This window comes from Rhinopithecus bieti, unplaced genomic scaffold (assembly GCF_001698545.2).
Source record: "Rhinopithecus bieti isolate Rb0 unplaced genomic scaffold, ASM169854v2 scaffold_4916, whole genome shotgun sequence".
Classification (NCBI taxonomy): domain Eukaryota; kingdom Metazoa; phylum Chordata; class Mammalia; order Primates; family Cercopithecidae; genus Rhinopithecus; species Rhinopithecus bieti.
The window spans coordinates 420,855-442,507 of record NW_016804605.1 but is presented as its reverse complement, the minus strand read 5'-3'; the positions used below and the strand labels follow the sequence as shown (position 1 = coordinate 442,507).

At 41.8% G+C, this 21,653-nt stretch overlaps 1 protein-coding gene across 1 annotated transcript in view; it reads left to right on the top strand.

The window, feature by feature from the left end:
* The window catches only part of USP24 (ubiquitin specific peptidase 24), a 150,815-nt gene extending 130,003 nt beyond the window's left edge, over positions 1-20,812 (top strand). Inside the window, 14 exon segments of the mRNA XM_017869403.1 lie at positions 412-508; positions 2,566-2,639; positions 2,641-2,680; positions 3,047-3,139; positions 4,982-5,084; positions 7,174-7,295; positions 8,184-8,297; positions 9,532-9,597; positions 11,322-11,388; positions 13,198-13,276; positions 14,223-14,298; positions 14,689-14,775; positions 15,168-15,278; positions 18,062-20,812. Of these exon segments, the coding sequence (XP_017724892.1) occupies positions 412-508; positions 2,566-2,639; positions 2,641-2,680; positions 3,047-3,139; positions 4,982-5,084; positions 7,174-7,295; positions 8,184-8,297; positions 9,532-9,597; positions 11,322-11,388; positions 13,198-13,276; positions 14,223-14,298; positions 14,689-14,775; positions 15,168-15,278; positions 18,062-18,124 (1,192 nt within the window). The 3' untranslated portion in view covers positions 18,125-20,812.
* The last annotated feature ends 841 nt before the right edge of the window (positions 20,813-21,653 follow it).

Genomic DNA, 21,653 nt, shown 5'->3' with positions numbered 1-21,653 from the left:
TGCTGTGCCATTTGTTTGGGGAGTAGACTGTTTGCTCTGTAGAGCTCCCCATATTCTGGATCTCTTTGCATCCTCTAGGTATTCCCTTCAAGAGAATTGTACCTGAGTCTGATTATACCTCTAGAGCTGAACATTATGGGAGTACTTGTTATCTTTTAAACTTTCTTATAGTTGCCACTTAGAATCTTAGTGAATTTTGAACAGAGCCTTGTCGGCTAATACGTGGCATTCCAGTTAGCAGGAATAAGCAGAAGTGAAGTGACCTGGGAAAGCTCCACTTGGCCTGTAAGCGCTAACAGTATCAGGAGACTCTACTTTTGTTTCTTGGCTATTAGGTGGGAACTGTGTTGGAAAGGTTGAGGTTATGGAAATGTATCTTGCTTTCTCACACCACCTTTCTCTTTCTTTCAGGATTTTCTTACTGGAGTGCAGTGTGAGAGAAGTACGAGTTGCTGTGGCCACCATTCTGGAGAAAACCCTAGACAGTGCCTTGTTTTATCAGGATAAGGTCGGTCTCGTTTTTAAAACGTTATTTATACATTGTATTTTTACCAAATGTTTTAAATTACAGGTAATAAGAAAGAGCCTAGGATTGGAGTCTGGTAATTTTGCCACATAAACGCACCTTCTGTGGACTGATTTTTGGTACATGCCAGGGAGAAGGCATTCTGTCCCTTCCTCCACACATCCCAAACACCATGGTAGGCCAGGAATTCAGGCCTGCTTTGGTCTGCTTTGGGATTTTCTCTCTAGAAACACTCCCTTTTCAGAGTCCTCTCTCAAGAATTTGTATTAGATCTCTCTGAACTGAGACTAATCTGTGTCTAGAGACTCATCTAGACCAGCAGACATTTTGAGCCACCTCTGGCTTTGTCTTTTTCCTTATAAGCTATTTTCCTGATCTAAACCTGCAGCTGGCAACCAAACCAAATGGTGCCATTCATCCAGGGGCGTTAAGTCCTTACAGATACAGCAGTTACTTCCCAAGTTTGCTGTTTCAAACAGCTGACACTACATGGAAAACTTTGAAAAATGTTATTTTCACAACAAATTGGCTTCTTATAAACATTGGCTGGAGGCATTGTGCCTCAATGAACTAAATACAGATTCTAGGAATTACTGCTTCAAATGCAGATGTTGGCTTTGCTGTGCAACTTTGAGCAAGTCCTTTAAGGAGGATGTTGATCCAGATACAGTGCCTGCCACCCAAGCACTTAGTTCCATGAACAAGGCGGTCAAATATGCCCTTTAGGAAGGTCCTCAAAGACTGTGTCTCAATTCCGGGAGTCATTAGGAAGTTGAGGTTTACTGTAAGGCAGTGGTTTTGATCAGCTTAAATAGCAGAACCATTTTTTAAACAAAACCCTATCTGGATGCACAATATAGAATGCAAGCCACAGGAGCTGCTGAGGACAGTTCAAATGCCATTGCTCCATTCCCTGTAGAAGTTTCTAAGATGTGTCAAGAATCCTTAACGTAAGGACTATATCACTCTCCTCCTTCCTCCCATGTACCAACCCAAACAAAGGATAAAGGCAGAGTTAGTGCAGCCTCCCTAGAGATGGGGTCAGGCCACAGCATATTACCCACCAGCCTCTAAAGGCAGGACAGCAGGTGGCAGACAGAGAAGGGAATGGCAGCCATACACTTGGAAGCCATTTGCTCAGTGAATTCTGTCTGATGCCCAGCTGATGGATTTTCATGTCTATTTCCCCCGCCTCCCCCCATAAATGGAAATGGTGCCACTTGCCACCCACTTTATCTTGGAAAGTACTTTGAAAATGAAGTGCTATGTAAATGCTAAATTTTACTGTATTTATAATGGGTGTGACAGGATGGATGGGAATATTGCAAAAGTTTGAATACCATCTTCAGAGGAAACGAACTAATGAGAGTAGTAAGCCTGGTCTTAATTCTAGATCACAGATGAATTTCTAGGGACTTGTCCAAAAACAGTTGGGGTGGGAGGGAAAGAAGAAGCAATGTCATAACCAAAATGGTTTCTAAACAAATAAAATGTTTTTCAAAGCTTTCCATGAGGCGTCAGCGGGCTCTCAAGTAAGTTCACGGCTGAGTCGATATCACCGTTGTCATTCTGTCAGGCTGTTGCTCTCCATTTGCTCCATCGGCTTGGTTTCCAGCCCCTATGCCTGTGTCTGTGTTTTTTATTCTTTGCATCTGTGATTATGTGAAGAAGTAACGTAGTGGAGGGAGGGATTCAGAAATGTCTTCCCTAAACACCCCACCTTTTTTTAAGAGACAGAGAGATACTGGCTCTGGAGAAAATGTGACTCGGCAGTAGAATCATGCCCTTGACTCTGAAATCTAGGAACTGAAACTAAGCTTTTCTTTTCATTATTGCTATGGTACCAATCTTTCTCTGGAAGGTAAAATGGATAATTCTGTTTTTGCTCTTCAAAGCATAAGTCCACCTGAATCTGAGACTGGATTGTATCAATCAGACTTTCCTTTTGTTCTTATGGTGGTTTACCTCAAATTAATCCTGTTATAAATGTCTGTCTTATGTTCTTTTTCTTCATGTAATTTTATCTTTCCTCTAACCAGCTAAAAAGCCTTCATCAGTTACTGGAGGTACTGCTTGCTCTATTGGACAAAGACGTCCCAGAAAATTGTAAAACTGTGCTCAGTACTTTTCCTGTTCAACACTTTTGTACAAAAGGTAAATAATTTTTTTCCTCATATCTTTTCTAATACAGAAGATTTATACGCTAAAAAATTTTAGACTGGTTGGTAAAGTTCTATATGGTATGTTTTTTATGATGTTTTTTCTTAAAATCTTGTGAATTATACTACTTGTAAGAATTCTGATGAGGTGCGTGTAGTTATTCATTGATAGCAGTAGAAGTCTGCATTAAAACTAGGGGTTAATTGTTTAGTAGTTATTGGGAAGCAATGTGAGGCTCAGGAGGTTTTTTTAATTAGATTTTAACAAGTACTTTCTATATGGAAATAGAAATAGCTGTTTTTAAAACCAATTTTTGTCTGGATAGAAATATAATTTGCTATTCTCAATATCTTGTGACAGCAAGGAATTAGGGCTGGAGACCTTCTTCTGAGGCATTCAGCTCTGCGGCACATGATCAGCTTCCTCCTAGGGGCCAATCGGCAAAACAATCAGGTAAGGACTACTTTTATATCCCTAGTGGAATGGCTATGGTTTTCGTAGCCTCTGTGTTTCTTTTGTAGGTGAAAATGTTTTGAATTTCGTAAAAGTCTAAGTACTAGTACCATAGAGACTTTAAAATTCTTCGGAGTTAAATTATTTTTACAACTTCTTCATAGAATTTCGTCTAATAACCCATGGAAGTTACTAACTAATGACAGAGTCTTAAGAGGGAAGGATGGATTCTGACTGGGGAGGGTTTCAAAACCCTTTAAGGAATAGGTGGTATTGGGATCCTCTGCTTCTCTCTGGGGCTGTGGACAAGGCTGTCTCGGTGGTGGTTCTTTTAAGTCAGATGCTGAAAACACAGCCAGAATCCAAATGCAAAGGTATGCCGTTGTAAACTGAATGATATTGCGGATAGAATACTCTCGTTCAAATGAAAAGCAAGTTATTTGGGTTTTTTTGTTTGTTGTTTGCTTGAGACAAGGTCTCACTCTGTCACCAGGTTTGCTGGCACCCATTTTGGAGCGCAGTGGTGTGATCAGGGGTCACTGCAGCCTAGAGCTTCTGGGTTCAAGCGAACCTCCCTCCTCAGTCCCCTGGTAGCTGGGACTACAGGCACATGCCACCATGCCTGGCTAATTTTTGTATTTTGTATAGAAACAGAGTTTCACCATGTTGCCCAAACTGGTCTTGAACTCCTGGGCTCAAGTGATCTGCCCACCTCGGCCTACCAAGATTGTTTTGTGATAATAGGGTTGAATATGTCCAAAACCAACTCTCCTGTTTGAAATTCTTTTATTGCAGTGTTTCTCCCATCCATTGTATTTCTTTTATTTGATATATTCAAAATACGTGAAATGCTAACATGCAGTGATAATAAGTACTATTTATAGAGTACTTATTTTGTACTCCATACATCTGGTCACTTTGTGGTGGTATACTTTTGATACTCAGTTCAGCAAAATTAAGCAGCTTCATCTCCATTCTCAGGCAAGGAGTAAAGCTCAGAGATGATAAGTAACTTGTCCCAGGTCACAAAGCTAATGCATTGGTGGAGCACGGATTCAGACCCAGCTCTGCTGGTGTCAAAGCCAGAGCCTTTTCCCCTGTGTGTAAATACATTGCATAGGCACTTTTCCTTCCTGCTAAGGGAGACAGATTTTTCGGCTTAGGCTTCCTCTCAGGTTTCTCTTTAGTGTTGAAAAACAAGTACTGACAGCATCATGTGCTCTGTGTGTTGATACTATGTTGAGATTTACAATATCCCTTTTCCACTTCAAGCTCTTCAATATCCAAGGCCCCATTGTCACTAGCAGTTGATTTAAATTCAGTATAATTCAGTTGCATATAAAATTAATATTGTTTTGCATTTATGGAGCACATTTCTACTTTTGAAAACATTTTCACTTTTAATATTTCATTTGGTCCTCAAAATCACAAAGTAGGCAGAATAGGGAGGTAGGAGGTGGCCTTACCTCTGCCAGTACATGAAGAACTCAAGATAACTGTTGTGATGAACAACGCACTCACATTATACGGCACAGTGAGTGGCAGAGGCAGGGCCAGACCTGCAGATCTCCAGCCTCAGAGTTTTTCCCATTATACTGAGGCACATTGTAAGCACTCTGTACCTACAGTGAATCCATAAAGGGACTGGTTTTAGAATAAGAGTTAATATAACTCTTTGAGCTGGCTTAAAACCTGTGATTTTTTTTGTACTTTGACCTCTTCTATCAAGCACTGAGAAATAATTAAAGCCCAGAATATTATGAACCAGCAAACCCTGTCCCTTCCTCTTCATATTATTTCTAACGACAACACTAACAGCCACTTTATCTTCCCTCATGACAGATACGTCGATGGAGTTCAGCACAAGCACGAGAATTTGGGAATCTTCACAATACAGTGGCATTACTTGTTTTGCATTCAGATGTCTCATCCCAAAGGAATGTTGGTAAGCCTAACATATCTTAGAATGAAGAGTTACTGAATTTGTCTAGTTTGGGGAGTAATAATATTAGCAATTAAATGAATATCTCTTGTTTGTCATTCGACTACTTGCTAATTGAGGTGCACTTAAAATTTTTGTTTTAATTCATGTTAAACTTTATAATGTTTTACTAGTTTGCCATAAGAGAAAGTGAGTCATCATTTATTTGGGGGAGGTGAGAGGGTATATAAGTATTTTTTTTTTTAATAACTCTTTAGGATTAAAAACTAATTGAGAGCTCATTTATCACCTTAATTTGAACTGCTACTGTGTGGAAAATAGCCATGGTGTGGGTTGGAGTCTCCTAGCTAGCTGTGTGAGCCTGACCGTCCTGTCTTCAGTGCAAAATGAAAATACTAAAAACATAATTCCCCAGGTATAATGAGATAAAGTACTTTGTAAAAACAAAGAGGATGCAGATATAAATTACATCACTGAAATATATTTGAATGTAAGATATAGTTGGTAACATTTTCCATTTGTCTCCCAGAACTAATAACATAGTCATCATTTAATACAGCAAAACCGCAGATTGTCCTATATGATTATCCAATGTCCTAAACTATGTGTGTATTGTTTTTATACTCTTCCTAGGTCTTGTCATGATAGCGACAACCACCATAGTAATAATACAGCAAACCAGCTTTTCAATGTCTTCTGTGTGCTGTGCTTTAAATTTGTTGTGTTTAACGCGCACAGTGCTTTAAACTTACTGTGTTTGATCCCCGTAACAAACCTATGAGGAGTATTTGTCCTGTCTATGGATGCGAAAACTAAGGTACAGAAAGGTTCAGTTCAGTAACAAGGTTGTACAGCTAGTTAGTGGCGTAGAAGCCAAGGCATGAATGCAAACTCAGACCCAGAAGCTGCTACGAAGATCTAATGTCAGGAAACTAAATAAAAAACACAGAGCATCCTTCTGATAGAGAAATGCTTATTGACTCTCTAAAGGGGCATTGGAGGAACACTTGGACGGTTGTATTATAAGGCACAGTTTGCTTACTAAACTCCGACTCATCTAAAAAGACAAAGCTGCCTAATTTCGTGAGTTCAGACAATTTTGTAACGAAAACTAAAGTATGCATTCTGGTTTTTGTAGTAAATGAGATAACTCCTTCCATATGGGTTGATTCTGCTTAGCATAGGTGGTGTTAACCATTATTTGAGAACAGCTGTTTGAGGAACGGAAGTGTCTTCTCCACTGTATCTTCAGTGGCAGCTTTCGGCAGTATTTCATATACTATTTATATTTTTACCTGTTTGAAAGATTATTGAGTGGGAATCACTAGGTATCCCTAGACTGTGAGGGATCCGCTTGTGTGAGCACGCAGTGTGTTTGTGAGTACTCAGTGTGTTTGCAAGTACTCAGTGTGTGTGTACTGTGTGTGTGAGTACTCTGTGTGTGAGTACTCAGAGTGTGTGCGAGTGCTCAGTGTTTGTGAGTACTCAGTGTGTGAGTACTCAGTGTGTGTGCTTGTACTTAGTGTGTTTGTGAGTACTCTGTGTGCGAGTACTCAGTGTGTATGTGCACACTCAGTGTGTGCGAGTACTCAGTGTGAGTACTCAGTGTGTGTGTGCGAGTACTCTGTGTGTGCTCTGCGTACATGAGTACTCTGTGTGTACTCAGTGTGTGTATGCGAGTAGTGTGTGTGTACTGTGTATGTGAGTACTCTGTGCGAGTACTCTGTGTACTCAGTGTGTGTGTGCGAGTACTCAGTGTGTGTGTGTTCAGTGTGTGTACTGTGTGTATGCGAGTACTCAGTGTGTGTATTCAGTGTGTGTATGCGAGTACTCAGTGTGTGTGTACTCAGTGTGTGTACTGTGTATGTGAGTACTCAGTGTGTGTGTGCGAGTACTCTGTGTGTGTGTACTCTGTGTATGTGCGAGTACTCAGTGTGTGTGAGTGCTCAGTGTGTGTGCGAGTAGTCAGTGTGTGTGCGAGTACTCAGTGTTTGTGCGAGTCTTGAAGGAGGCACATTTCCTTATGGATGTGTATTCTGTAGAGTAACACCAGGTGAGACAGGTTCTGTTTTGTTTCTTTGGTCTCTTAAAGCTCCTGGCCTATTTAAGCAACGACCACCCATTAGCATTGCTCCCTCAAGCCCTCTGCTGCCCCTCCATGAGGAGGTGGAAGCCTTGTTGTTCATGTCTGAAGGGAAACCTTACCTGTTAGAGGTATGTATTTGTTATTCTAAAGCCATTTTTTTTCTCCTATTTGAAGAAAATTGCTTTTTGTTAGTAGTTATGTTTGGCATGAAGAGTATTGTTAAGAGAAGAAATGATTATTTCAAATTAAGTTTTCTTATATGTCAAAAAGAAATAATTAGTGGAAGAGAATATTTTTAGTCCTGCATTCAGCCAAGGTCCAGACCTCCAGGCCCAGCCCAGCCAGCTACCCATCAGGGCCCCAGAGGGAGGTAAATGGCACTTCATCCATCAGAATCATTTCATTCATTGTAGAGGGTTTTGTCCCCAATCTCTTTTGTGTGTCCCTGGTCCTGGAATACTACAGCTCTGAACCACGTGTTGTTAAACCTCAGAAGTGTGGGTGGGCTGCTCTCAGCTCTCCATTGTGGCGCTCGTGTGGCTCATCCTCAGTCTGACCCTCCCCTTCTAGCAGAGCCGCCCCCAGCTGTGAACTCCATCTTCCAGTTCTCTCCCCTACCTGATTTACAGATATGTGAATCTATGAACAATATAATTCTGTTTTTTTAATTAAATCAACAGGGTTGTACTATTTAATACATATCTTTTTTTTTTTTTTTTTGGCTTGATATTTTTTGGATCTATTGGTGATTATTTTAATTGTGGGAGCTTTTGCCTTTGAAAAACTGATGGAAATGACTCCTGAAAAAGTGCACATTTGCACAGAATTGTGTAAAATTTCAGACAGGCTTAGACACCCTGAAGTCTATCTATAGACTTCTAACAGTTAAGAAACCCTGTTTTCAGGCAGTGTTAATTATCTTAAAATCTGGGTAGATTTCAGTTAAAGGCAGCAACAACAGATGGACTGTTAACTGTGACATGAGAAGAGCTGACTGTGTTATGTCCTCCCACCAGGTAATGTTTGCCTTGCGGGAGTTGACAGGCTCGCTCTTGGCACTCATTGAGATGGTAGTGTACTGCTGTTTCTGCAATGAGCATTTTTCCTTCACGATGCTGCATTTCATTAAGGTAAGACCTCAGTTAAACGAGTGATAGCCAGATCGCCTTTAGGTGAGACTCTAGGAGAGCATCTGTTTGCTCCAAGGCAGTATGCTTGTTCTCATAGCCTAAATTGTTTTTCCTAATCATTCTACTATAGGCTCATTTTATTCATTTTAATCTTTAATTTTAATTACATAGATTAATTACTACACTCTCTTTGGGAAAAATTTGAGCATAGAAATGAGGCCAAAAGAAAAAATATAGGCCAGGAAAAGAATAAGTAAGTAAGAAATGAGACCGAAGTCTACTGTGGTCACCACCAGTCACCCTTGCTCACTCTACCCCAGGGACCAACACTGTTACATTGATATTTCCTTCCAGGCCTCTTTGTATGGATTTACACTATGTATATATTGGTTTCTGCCCACAGAACTTCTGCATGCCTTCTCTTCTGCACCAGTATTTATAGTGGTGATACATGTAGTGTTAACAAGAAGCAGGTGATTAGTGGATTATGTCTTTAGGCTCTTACTATGGTATGTTTTTCCCTCAGCCTTTTCTGTACAGACCTGTATCAGAGGTGATTAAGTTCCTCTCTTTGCTGTTTACTCATTATATGACCCTGGGCAGTTCCTTCCTCTGTGACTGACTTCACAGGTTGTGAGGATTCAGTGAGGTGGTATAATATGTGAAGTGCTCACTTAGTACCATACCTGGCCTCTTGGAAGTGTGGTATTTTACCACAATGTCCTTTCCCACCTTTTATACATAAAAAGTTTATTAAAACAGCTGAAGGAATGTGTTTTGTGAATTTTGCCTTCTTCACTTAGTATATCTTGGCACATTTTTCTATTTTATAAGCTGACTTTTTGTGTACTTTGTTTATAGCATCCTTAACTCAAGAGTATTCTCATTTGTATTCTTGTAGCTGTCTACCAGCATCTTCTGGAAAATAAGCTAGGATATGGACATATATAAAATGGGATCTGTTTAGTGACTTGAAATCTCCCCTTCTCTTTCTTCTCTTTTCTCCTTCCTAATTTCGTAGTAAAGTATCAGAGTGTTGCAGCTGGAAGAACCTTAGAGGTTGTTTATTTCAGTTCCCAGATTTAGCATTTGAGAAACTAAGGCCTAGAAAGAGGTATTGATGTGTCCAAGGTCAGCCAGATGGTGATAGAACTAGAGTGTGGATCCAGCATTGTTTATTGCCATTCCAATATGCTTTCCACTGAAATTTTTATGCTTTTAAAAAATATTTCAGAACCAACTAGAAACGGCTCCACCCCATGAGTTAAAGAATACGTTCCAACTACTTCATGAAATATTGGTAAGTCATAACTGTTCTGATTCACTTTTATTTAAGGATGTATTAGTCAACAGGTGTTTATAAATTAAAAATTATATGTCTTTTTATTGTTTCTCCATTCATTTGGTCTGCATTTATAGAGACCAAATCTTCATGTCAGTCACGTGTCTAATGCATTTGATTTAGAGGTGAGCAGTAATAAAACTACCTCCTAGGAGCTCACAGTTGAGTGAGGGAGCAAGACAAGTACACAGACAACTGTAGTGCAGGGGACTGAAGGGGAGTAATAGTGATGGTTAACCCCTGCCAGGGCTTTATGGTGGAGAAGGCATCGTGTTAGCACAAATGATGTTAGGTTTAAACTTCACAATCACCCTCAGAGATACATTTCTGGTTTTATAGTTTATCAAATCTTAGACACTATTGATTGTATGTACGTACTACGAAAACTATTTTTAAGAGCCATGAAACTGAAATGTAATCAATTGTAGGATGCTTTCCAGTCTCAGAAGTGTGAAGAGCTGGGGAAAAAAAAATCCTCTGGCAGTTGTATTGAAGGATGGAGTAAAGAAGGATGCAAGATTGGGAACTGGAAGACCATTTAGGAGTCTGGGAATGTTCTGAGTGTGAAATAACAAGGCCTGTGGTGGGGCAAGGGACAGACAGATCAAGAGGTATTGTGGAAAGAGGATCAATGGGATTTGGTGACTGGTTATGAGTTAATGAGAGTCTGGTCCAGAGGTTCCTTAGAGAGTGAGGGCCTGGGTTCCCTTTGGATTCTTGATACTTCATAGAGGCCTTGGCACAGAATAGCCACTTAATAAAGAGTTTTGAATAAGAAAAGACATCATAGATGCCATTTGTTAAAAGCTTATTTTTCAAGTTCTTTACCTCCTTTTGGTCCTAGTGCTGTTACAAACTTTGGCAGATTAATACACAGTAGGACTGCGTATTGTTCATCTATCAACAGCAAACTCATATAGTTTTATACCATGCACAGTTCAGTACTAAGAACTAAAAATACAGCTATGATAGCAAAACTTCAACACATTTTTAGTAAGCAAGTTAGAGCATAAACCTCTTATCCTTAGGAACATAAAGTATATGTTCTCGTAACCCACAGAGAACTATAGATGTAGTTGATAGCAACACATAGATAGAAAATGAATAGATCTTTAAGTATACTTAATAGTTTTTTCTCTTAGTTTTAAGATATATTTGAGATATGTGGCAGTGATGTAATATTTGTTTGTATTGGGGGTTTTTTTGTTTTATTTTTTTCAAGACAGAGTCTCCCTCTGTTGCCCAGGCTGGGGTGCAGTGGCACCCGGGCTGGAGCCACAGTCCATAGCTCATTGTAGCCTCAAACTCTTGGGCACAAGTGATCCTTTTGCCTTAGCCTCCTGAATAGCTGGGACTACAGGCACATGTCACTGTGCCCAACTAATTTCTTTTTAAATTTTTTTTTGTTTTTTAGAGATGGGATCTTGCTTTGTTGCCCAGGCTAGTTCAGAACTCCTGGCCTCAAGTGATCCTCCTGCCTTGGCCTCGCAAAGTGCTGAGATCACAGGCATGAGCCACCATGCCTGTTCTATATTGGTTTTGTTGTTGTTGTTGTTGCTGTTGTTGTTGTTGTTGTTGTTAAACACTAAATTAATCTGTGGAATAGAATTATAAAGAAAGCACCCGTGGCTATGACACAAGTTCCTTCTTTTATTTACTAATTTTTGTTTCTTCCTTCACAGGTTATTGAAGATCCCATACAAGTAGAGCGAGTCAAATTTGTGTTTGAGACAGAAAATGGATTACTAGGCAAGTATGCCTGGCCTTATGCACAAACGTCTATAGTAAATATGTGGATAATCTATTGTTCTGGCCAGTTCTGCCTCCTGCTTCTCTCGGTGGGCTCTGCAGTGACTGATACAGTAGAAGTCTGGTCAGGGCCACTGGGCTCCCTCATGCTGGTCAGAAAAATTAAAACCCAGGGATCTTCTCACCCTACACATTCTCCTCTTTTGGTCAGGAAGGTGTAGCTTGGGGTTCTTTTACCAGATCAGGTAAGATTCAGGGGTGCTGTGAATTTTTTTCAACAAGCTAATGGCCACTCCCTGATGCAAGAAATCTTTTATTCCACTCTGTAGCCACTGGGAAGGGAAAAACCAAAACCTGAGACTCAGGATGTTGCCAGGCTCATGAAATGTGAATGTCTTTTTACCTATGGTACAAGCGTAACCACATTTTCACAGTCTACTCTTAAGTTGTTTTGGCAGGGCTTTTTTTTCAGAAGACTAAATTGCCTTTCCTGAGCTATTTATTAGAAAAAGTTTAGTTGGGCCAGGCGCGGTGGCTCAAGCCTGTAATCCCAGCACTTTGGGAGGCCGAGACGGGCGGATCACGAGGTCAGGAGATCGAGACCATCCTGGCTAACACGGTGAAACCCCGTCTCTACTAAAATACAAAACTAGCCGGGCGAGGTGGCGGGAGCCTGTAGTCCCAGCTACTCGGGAGGCTGAGGCAGGAGAATGGCGTAAACCCGGGAGGCGGAGCTTGCAGTGAGCTGAGATCTGGCCACTACACTCCAGTCCAGGTGACAGAGCGAGACTCCGCCTCAAAAAAAAAAAAAAGAAAAAGTTTAGTTAAGAATAATTTTAGCCAGCTCCCACCATTTACCTGTATTTCTACTTAATCTGAATCCTTTTAGATTTTGCTATGTATTAAGAGATTTAGGGTGTTTTTTTGTTGTTGTTGTAGAAAGGAGCTTTAAGCTAAAAAGTTTTGTAGCTTCAGCTTTTCAGGCCACCCTTTGGAACGCTGTACTCTAGTCAGAGTCACACACAGGCCCTCTGGAACTTAAAAACTATAAACTCCTCAAGAGCAGGACCAAGTATTATTTATTTATTTTATTTTATTTTATTTTTTGAGACAGGGTCTCACTTTGTCTTCCAGGCTAGAGTGCAGTGGCATGATCTCAGCTCACTGCAACGTCTGCCTCCCAAGCTCGAGTGATCCTCCCACCTCAGCCTCCCAATTAGGTGGGATTATGGGCACACGCCACTAGCCTAGCTAATTTTTGTATTTTTTTGTAGAGACAGACTTTCACCATGTTGCTCAGGCTGTTCTCAAACTCCTGACCTCGAGTGATCCACCTACCTTTACCTCCCAAAGTGCAGGGATTACAGGCATGAGCCACCGTGCCCAGCCTATTTATGTTTAAATCTCTAAAACACAGAGCAGGTGATAATTGCTGAACTGACCCTAGTATCATAAAATTTCATTTATCAAACTAAAAGTGTTATAACTACTCTCAGTAATACCATGTGTGGAAAAGTCTCTAGGTGAATAATTAGGCAGTAAAAGTTTTGTTCCTGTTCCTAAAATCAAATTTGCAGCACCATGTATGTTTTTTGTTGTCGTTGTTTTTTTTCTTTTTAACATACTTAAAGTAGGGTTTCTGCTCATTAGAATTTGGGGATTCTATGGGGTCAAACACCACCATGCTTTTAGTTAAGTTGTTCTTTATCTGTTTATTAAAATTGTTTTAGAACAGGAGAGCTTGTTGTTACTTGGAGCCACTTTCAGTTTAGTCTTTTATTGTTAAAATGTCCTTTTCTCTTCCTTCAGCTTTGATGCATCACAGTAATCATGTGGACAGCAGTCGCTGCTACCAGTGTGTCAAATTTCTTGTCACTCTTGCTCAAAAGTAAGTATTGAATTAAAATGCAGGGAGGAAATGGTGTTTTAATTACAAGTCACATATGAGCAGAAGGGAAACGTGCCCGGTTTTGATACCTGGAGAATCTGACTCAGTCAGGGTCTGCTTGCTTGGAAGGTTACAGAAACCTATTTGAATGATGTCAAAAAAATATGAGGGGAAGTATTGAAAGAGTGGCCCAGAAAAGCTCACCCATCAGGCCTTATGTCAGAAAGGCAGGAATCAGGGCAGATATGGAGGCTTTAAGAGCAAGAGTTCATGAGCTTTCACTCAAGGTCTCGCATTAATGTAACCCAGCCACCAGCTCTTCAGGCTCTAGCCTCCTAACCTCAGAATAGCCTTTCAGATCATGTCACCTGTAGCTCCTGAGCGCTTGTGAACCTAGGCACTGTTCAAGAACCTTGCCTATATTATCTTATTTCATCTTGGTAACAACTTCATGAAGTTAGTGCAGTTGTGAGTCATATATCATGGGTAGTTTAAGTGACATGCCTAGAATCCTAGAGTGAAAATTTGAACACAAGCTGATTGACTGCAAAATGAAGGCTCTTTTTTTTAATTGTGGTGAAATGTACATAACGCAAAATTTACTATTTGAACCATTTTTAAGTGTATAGTTCAGTGACTTTAAGTACATTCACATTGATACGTAACCATCACCAGCGTCCATCTGCAGAACTCTTTTCATCTTCTGAAACTGAAACTCTGGACCTATTGAAGACTAACTCCCTATTCCACCCTTCCCGCAGCCCCTAGGGGAAGCAGTTGTAATTTCTGTCTCCATGAATTTGACTACTCTAGGAACCCCATTTAAGTAGAATCACAAATATAAAGACAACTGAATTTTAATGAAATTAGCATTTACATTTCACAATGAAGCACTAGGAACAAGGAAAGAAAGAATTTGGCTAATAAAAATCTCCTCGGTCATCAGGTGTCCTGCAGCTAAGGAGTACTTCAAGGAGAATTCCCACCACTGGAGCTGGGCTGTGCAGTGGCTACAGAAGAAGGTAATTAAACGTTGACTTTTTCTAGCTGTAACACAGGAATCAATAATAGCACATCTTGTCAGGAAAAATCTCTGGAACTGAATATGGAGACTGACCTTAAAGTGTTTTCAGATTTGAAACATTTCTTTGGTACAGTTTCTATCTTGTGTGCATTAAATTTGTCCTAATACATATGTCTTAACTTCCTAGGGGAAAAGGTAGGGATGATGATGATATAAGCACCAATATTTGACTGAAGTCTTGAATCACTTTATGTGATGGAAGGTCTGGGTAGACTTGTAGCCTACTTTGGATGCTTTTAAGACTCTTAATATCTAATGGTAGAAACTGTGAACTCATGGGGGCTTATTTGTCACCTCTGATGGCATTATTTTTGACCTTTCATCTCAGATGTCAGAACATTATTGGACACCACAGAGTAATGTCTCTAATGAAACATCAACTGGAAAAACCTTTCAGCGAACCATTTCAGCTCAGGTGAGAGTTGTCTCTCGTTTTTGTGTGGTCTAAATCCCTTACGGAAGATTCTCAGTGTGTTTCTCAGAAACTGCAACCTCTGAGAAGAGAGAGATGAGTTGAAAATGAGAACAAGCAGAAGAAACAATTGGATTTCTATGAAAAGACAACAGATTGATGTACACTTATGCAAATATGTGCAGATTATATGTCTAGAAGGAAAGTCATACAGGTTGGGCAGTCTGGTCCCAAAAAGGGACAGGGGTTGAGGGGGTTCTGGTGACTGTGATGAAGGCCTCACTCTTAGGCCTCCGGTACAGTGGAAGGTCACATGAAAGGTAGTCTTCCCTGGTGGTTGCTGCTGCCACTGAATGGGTCCTAACTTTGTCATCTTGTGTTTGAATCTTCTGCAGGACACATTAGCGTATGCCACAGCTTTGTTGAATGAAAAAGAGCAATCAGGAAGCAGTAATGGGTCGGAGAGCAGTCCTGCCAATGAGAACGGAGACAGGCATCTACAGCAGGTATAACTGTCAGCATGTCCTTGTGTGCAAAGGGCAGCCTTGCTCTTAAGCTTTCCAAAAAGAATTTCCACAGTTGAGGAAAACAAGATGCCTCCTCTGGAATGTGAGTCCAAAGAGACACCAGCACTGCCCTCTAGTGATCTCAGCTTAGCACGCACTAAGCGTGTGTTTACGGGGCTGAGCAGTGCTGCAGTGTGAAGTGAATGCAAAGCCTCGAGATGTCTGGCTGGCCACCCTGATCAATCTGTAGGTAGTCCCGATGAAGCCGGGCCACAGGTGGATTTGTTCCAGCTCGTTCACTTTATTCTGCCTTGCCAGGTTACTGAAAGTCCCTCGTTTGCTCTCACCAGCCTTCCTGGAAACGTGGACTCTTGAAAGAAAAGCTGCCATGTTCTTGAAGTATACCTGCTTTCCGGGGGAGTCCAAGAAAATTTTGACATTTATTTTAAAAAAAGAAAAAAAAAAAAACAGCTTTAATACCAATCATGATAGTGGAAAAAGAAAATAAATATGTATTGAACACCCACTGTGTGCAAACACTGAACTAAGTGTCAATGCAATCATTACATCTTTCCAATAGTCTGTAACCTTCCTTAACAGCGGTCTCCTCTGTGGTCCCTTCACAGTACTTGATACAGAATAGGCCCCATTAAATGAATGTTACTGATGTAGTGGGTGTCATTTTTTTTTTAAGCATTATCTTTCCGATCCTCATAAGCACTATGTGAGGCAGCTGTCACCCTGATTTCACAGAAAGGTAACTGCGGCCCAGCACAGTGATGTGACTTAGCCCAAGGTCACTCCACACATGACCTCATCACCTATTTCATTTGCAGAGAAAATAAAAGCTGTCACAGGAAAGCTCCTACAGCCACTAATTCCCAAGCATCTGCACTGTTCTTGTCCCCTCTCCTGTGACAGTAGGAATTTGCCTCTGTCCACCTAAAGCCCCAGCACTCATCCCCGCCCACCTTGGCAGAGCTTTGCATTCTAGTGTGTATGTAACTCTTCAGTATCCGGAATGCTCCCCCCTGCCAGACCCTTCCCAGCGGCGTCTCAGCACACTGGCTTCTCTTCTGCCCTGTCAAAGCCTCTCTTCTCCCTGTTGCCCCTGCCTTCTTTCCTCTTCTTTGCAGCCAAACTTCAACTAATTCTCTAAACTTAACTTGCCCCATTTTCTTATCTCTCACTCGCTCTTCAGCCTCTTCCCTGCTGACTCCCTCTTTTCTCCCACTCAGCAGTTGCAGTGACAGGTGGCCTGCAGCTTTCAGGCCTCATCTTAGCTGAGTGCTCGGCCGCATCTGGCGCTCCTGGCGCTCTTCCCATTTGAAACACTCTTCCAGGGCTTTCCTGACACTTCTCTCTCGTAGTTTTCCTCAAACCCTTCTGGCTGTTCCTTCTCTGTCTCCTTCCTAATACCACCTCTTCTAGGCCACCACTAAAGGTTCGTGGAGTCTCCGACCTGTGTCCACCTTGGATTTCTGAACATGAACATCCAGCTCTCTTGTTCTTGATGTTCTCCACTTGGCATACCTTAAAAACCTCAGGCTCGATGTGCCCAACGACTCCTCCCTGCCCCCACCAAAGCTGGCCCTCCATCAGTGTTCCTTATCTCACACACAGCACCCCCATGTCATCGCGGACAGTTCCCTTTGAAAGGGTGCTCATCGCTCTCTTCTACCTGTCTCCTCCCTGCCCCCACCAAAGCTGGCCCTCCATCAGTGTTCCTTATCTCACACACAGCACCCCCATGTCATCGCGGACAGTTCCCTTTGAAAGGGTGCTCGTCGCTCTCTTCTACCTGTCATCAGCCTCTCTCTCCTCATGTCTGTAAGGAAGGACCCCCTCACCTCCACTCCTGCTTCTCTCCAGTTCATGCACTAAAACCTTTCAAAGACTTTCCTTTGTTATGAGGAGAAAAGCCAGAATCCTCAACATAGTCCTGCTTGATCTACCCCCTGTGTACCTCCCCACCCCATTTTCTGATTTTTTATTTGTTTGTTTGTTTTTGTTTTTGAGATGGAGTCTTGCACTGTCACCCAGGCTGGAGTGCAGTGGCGCGATCTCAGCTCACTGCTAGCTCTGCCTCCCAGGTTCCAGCAATTCTCCTTGCCTCAGCCTCCCAAGTAGCTAGGATTACAGGCATGAGCCACCGTGCCTGGCCCATTTTTTTAAATTTTATTTATCAAGTATACTCTCTTCCTTCCACCTCAGGGCCCCCCTACTCACCCCCAACTGTCACTGAGCTTAGGTTGTCACTTTAGAGAGACTGTCCTGGCTCCTCCCCACCCCAGCTCCAACTAGATCAGTCCCACGGCATACAGTGAGTATTCAGAACGATTCGCCAAGTGTGTAAGCCAAAGGCCACACAGATGGTGACAGAGGCAGCCTTCAGACCCAGGAGTGACCCAGAGCCCATATTTGGCAGGTGCAGGGCAGGGAGGCTCACACAGTGCCCAGCGTGAAGCGGGCACAGTGGCCACCAATGCCTCTCCCAGCTTTATCACTGTTCTGCGTCCTCACGTGAGTGCAGAGTGGCATTGTGACTTCAGACAAGTCACTAGGTTGTTTCACTGACTAAATGAGATCATAGAAATGTGCATGTTTTATATAATCATGAATTGTCAAATATTAGATGTAATGGTTATCACATTTTATTGCCCTTTGATAAACATTGCATTAAGTTGCCAGATGAAGACATGTTTAAATTGCAGAACACAAGTCAGCATAGAAAATCTTTTCTCTAACCGTATGAACTTTTAACTTCCTTTTCTTTTCTGCAGGGTTCAGAATCTCCCATGATGATTGGTGAGTTGAGAAGTGACCTTGACGATGTTGATCCTTAGAGGAACGTGCCCAGCCTGAGAGGAGTCAAGACACAATACAAGATGCTCAGCACCTTCTTGGAATCAGAATCTCAAACTTGAACCCTTTGGAAGAGCCTGGAGATTAGACTGGGAAAGCTGCTGTGACTTGGGCGGATCGTGTATTTCTCAAGGAAAACGTTTTTAGGCCACTAGAAGATTTGGGAGCTGTTTGACAGTGGGAGAACTCCGGCATGTGGATCAGCTGTCCCGGGAGCGTGGTCTAGATGTGGATTCACATTTCTGTGGAGATTTTCAGAAATAGAGCCAGTGGCAGACTTTTTTGTTACACAGACATACAAAAGTGAGCATAAAGCTGTTGCTTTCTCTACGATGCTACAAAAGAAATTCCTTTGGTTTTTATATTTTATGGAAAAAAAAAGCAAGCTGCTTTTAGATATGTGGTGGGGCAAATTTTTAATCTTGCAGTAACATTAAACAGGAATATCCAATTTAAAATTATGTAAAGATGTAATAAAATTCCTTTTCATTGTAAAATAGTCGTTAAAGAAGTCAATTTACACAGACCTTTGTATTTAATATGTCTCCCTATTTGTATAGAACTTCAGATGGGTCTAGATGCGAACCCTACGCATAAGCTTGGATCTTGATGAAAGGTTACCAGGATCAGGATCAAAAATTGGGAAACATTAAGCTCTTGAAGGTATTTTCTGATATAATTGATATTAAAAGAGCAATTTTGAAAATGTTGTGTTCTCCAGAAGTACAGGGTGCGTTATTTGACATCAGTCACTTATGAGTTATTCCCCAAACAGATTTTAAAAACAGCAAAATAAAAGCACTTTAAGTTATAATTTTACTGCGCTTGACTTCACAGAATTATCTTTTTAATGCTTGGAGACATATTGAATAAACTGTAGTCTTAAATCATGTGATCTGCAATCATTTGCTTTTGCTTAAAACATAATTACTGAAACCCTTGGTATTGGTTGTATATGAAGTTAACTATTTGAGTTGGTACACACTGCTTGTGAGTTTCGTAGTAATTGTAATGCAGAGAAGGAATTTGAGAATTTGTTTCTCCTCAACATGACTGATTAACTGAAAAGACAGTCAAGGTTTAAGATTTATTTTCCCAGAAATAAATATAAAGCAATTGAATAACCATTCATTTAGTTGTATTTGCAAAGTATAGCACCATTCACTCATTTATACCAGCTCCCTTTTATGGTGGGGGAGGTTACACCCACATATTTCATATATATTTTGTACATTTTGTATTTTGAATTGCTCACATTTTCGGCCCTGTTTTGCCTTTAGTTACAGGTTCTGCCTTATTTTCATCTCACCATGCACAGAACTAGGGAGCCTCAGGAAGTGCCAGGTTTTCACTGTCAGTTAGATTTGCCAAGTCACAGAGGCGCAGCCAGGCCCGAAGTGCCTGTCTGGCTGCTGTGGCATTGTGTGGGCATGTGACCAGGCAGATGGCGTCTCGTTGTGCTCTCACCCTGGCCCAGTCGTTTCATTCTCTGGCAGTGAGGGTTTCTGTGCCGTCAGACTTCACTTTGTTATTCTGTGACTTGCTGGAGGCTGGCAATGGCCTTTTGTCAAACACACTGAAAAGATGGAAGGGCCAGCACTTAAGAGCAGAACTGTGCCCTTAGAGCAATGGACAGAGGCGAGTGGCAAACTTCAGACAGTTCCAGTGTTCTTGCAGTTTGAAATGTGATGTTCTAACATTGGTTTTGAGTACGTGAATACTTCCTGTCCTACTGTTTCCCTTACCCTATTCTCACCTTCTCTCCACCCGCATCCTCACCAAGAGATTGTGTGGGACATGACCTTGAAATGCTGGCGATGATCCACGCTGGGATGTCATCGCTGGCAACTGCACTCTCAGGAGCCCAAAATCAGGAGTGAAATCGCCACTTCTAGTCCCCTTATTTCCTATGGAAACAACGCCTTCCACACCCCCAGACCTGCAGTCCTCACTGAAAAGCTTCATCAGGATCGTCCGCCGTGTATATTATACGCTTCAGATCATGTTGCTTATATTGTTGCTGCAATGACCATCGTTTTCACTTTGCTGGTAACCACTTGATTGCTGACAGCTACAGTCAATGAACCTGCTGATGACTTTTTTTAATGTAGTACAACAGTGACAATTATGACAGGCTTACCTTGGAAGAGTTGTCATTTTTACTGCCAATTTTTTGGATGAAGATGTTTTTATAAACCTTTCAAAATGGTCTGCAAACAGAACAGGAATTGCACAATTAACTTAATAATGCTGTGTGTTCTCAAGAAGCTCCCTTAGTGAGGCCGATCTTAGGATGGCCGATTCTGCCCGTTGAAGGCATCCTGGGAAAGAAAACAAGCATCCCAGCGGGCATCTCACCACGACTTCTCCTGGAGTCCTCACACGGTCACTGACAACTACAATCAGTTTTAGGAACTAGAGCACCGTATCATCAAACTTACCCTGTCCTGCCCCACCTTCCCTGCTAACATTGAGGTGTGTGCAGTTACCTTCTGAGCTTGGAACAAGCAGACTGGAATTTTCCTCTGCTACCTCTTGTGTATAAAATCTTGTTTATAAAATTTCAAAAGGAAGTAGATACACTAGGGAAGAACCTTAATTCTAAATTTGGTTCATGCGTGGCAAAGTTCTTAGCTTCTAAGAGTATAAAATAAATTTTTTCAAAAACATAAGAGTTGGAGTCTCGCCGCCATTCTTCATGTATCAGAACACGGCCATAGTGGGCGGGGGAACACGAGCCTGTGCCTGGGGCTAAATGCTGTTATGATTCCTCTTAGTGCTTTACACTAATAAAGGGGACTGTGGGTCCTCTGAGCCTTTTGCCGTTCTTCCCTCTGGAGAGGTTGACCATTTTAGGATTCGTCTGCAAAGCTTAGAGGAGGATGCTGAACTTAGGTTGATGTTCTCCATTCATCTCCACCAAAGCTTTTGGCTCTCCCAAGTGGTCCCCAGCATAGATCGTGTCGCTGGTCACGCTGGGCTTCTTGCTAGATCCCACAGGTCTCAGTCTCATTCCTAGTGTCCAGCGTTGCTCACGTGGGTCCCCTTCTTTATTTGCTAGTCCAGATCTTCCGCTTCCTGCAAGCCACACCCCTTCCTCCCTGATCCCTGGTGACCACCTGCCAACCCTCTGCAAGAACCAAGTTGTTCCAACATCACAGAACTGTCAAGGTATGGATATCTAACTGGCTGACACTTGATCCTGGGGAGGGGAAGGAAAGAGAATCTAGGCTTGCACAACAGGCCTAGGTTCCAAGGGGCAGAGATACACAGTTGGGGTGTTCAAGCCATTGCCATCTGTCAACTCTTGAATGCTTTTCATATATGACACTAAATTGTCAGAAAATGTAATCTGGGAGGATTTTTGCCTGAGATTCCATATGACCTGGGCTGTGTAGAGATACAACTTGCTTAAGACAGCTATGCTCACCAGCCTTAGAATGGAGGGCCTGGAGGTCCTACATTGAATGGGATCATAGTGCACTCTGTAACCCAGGCTGCAGTGCAGTG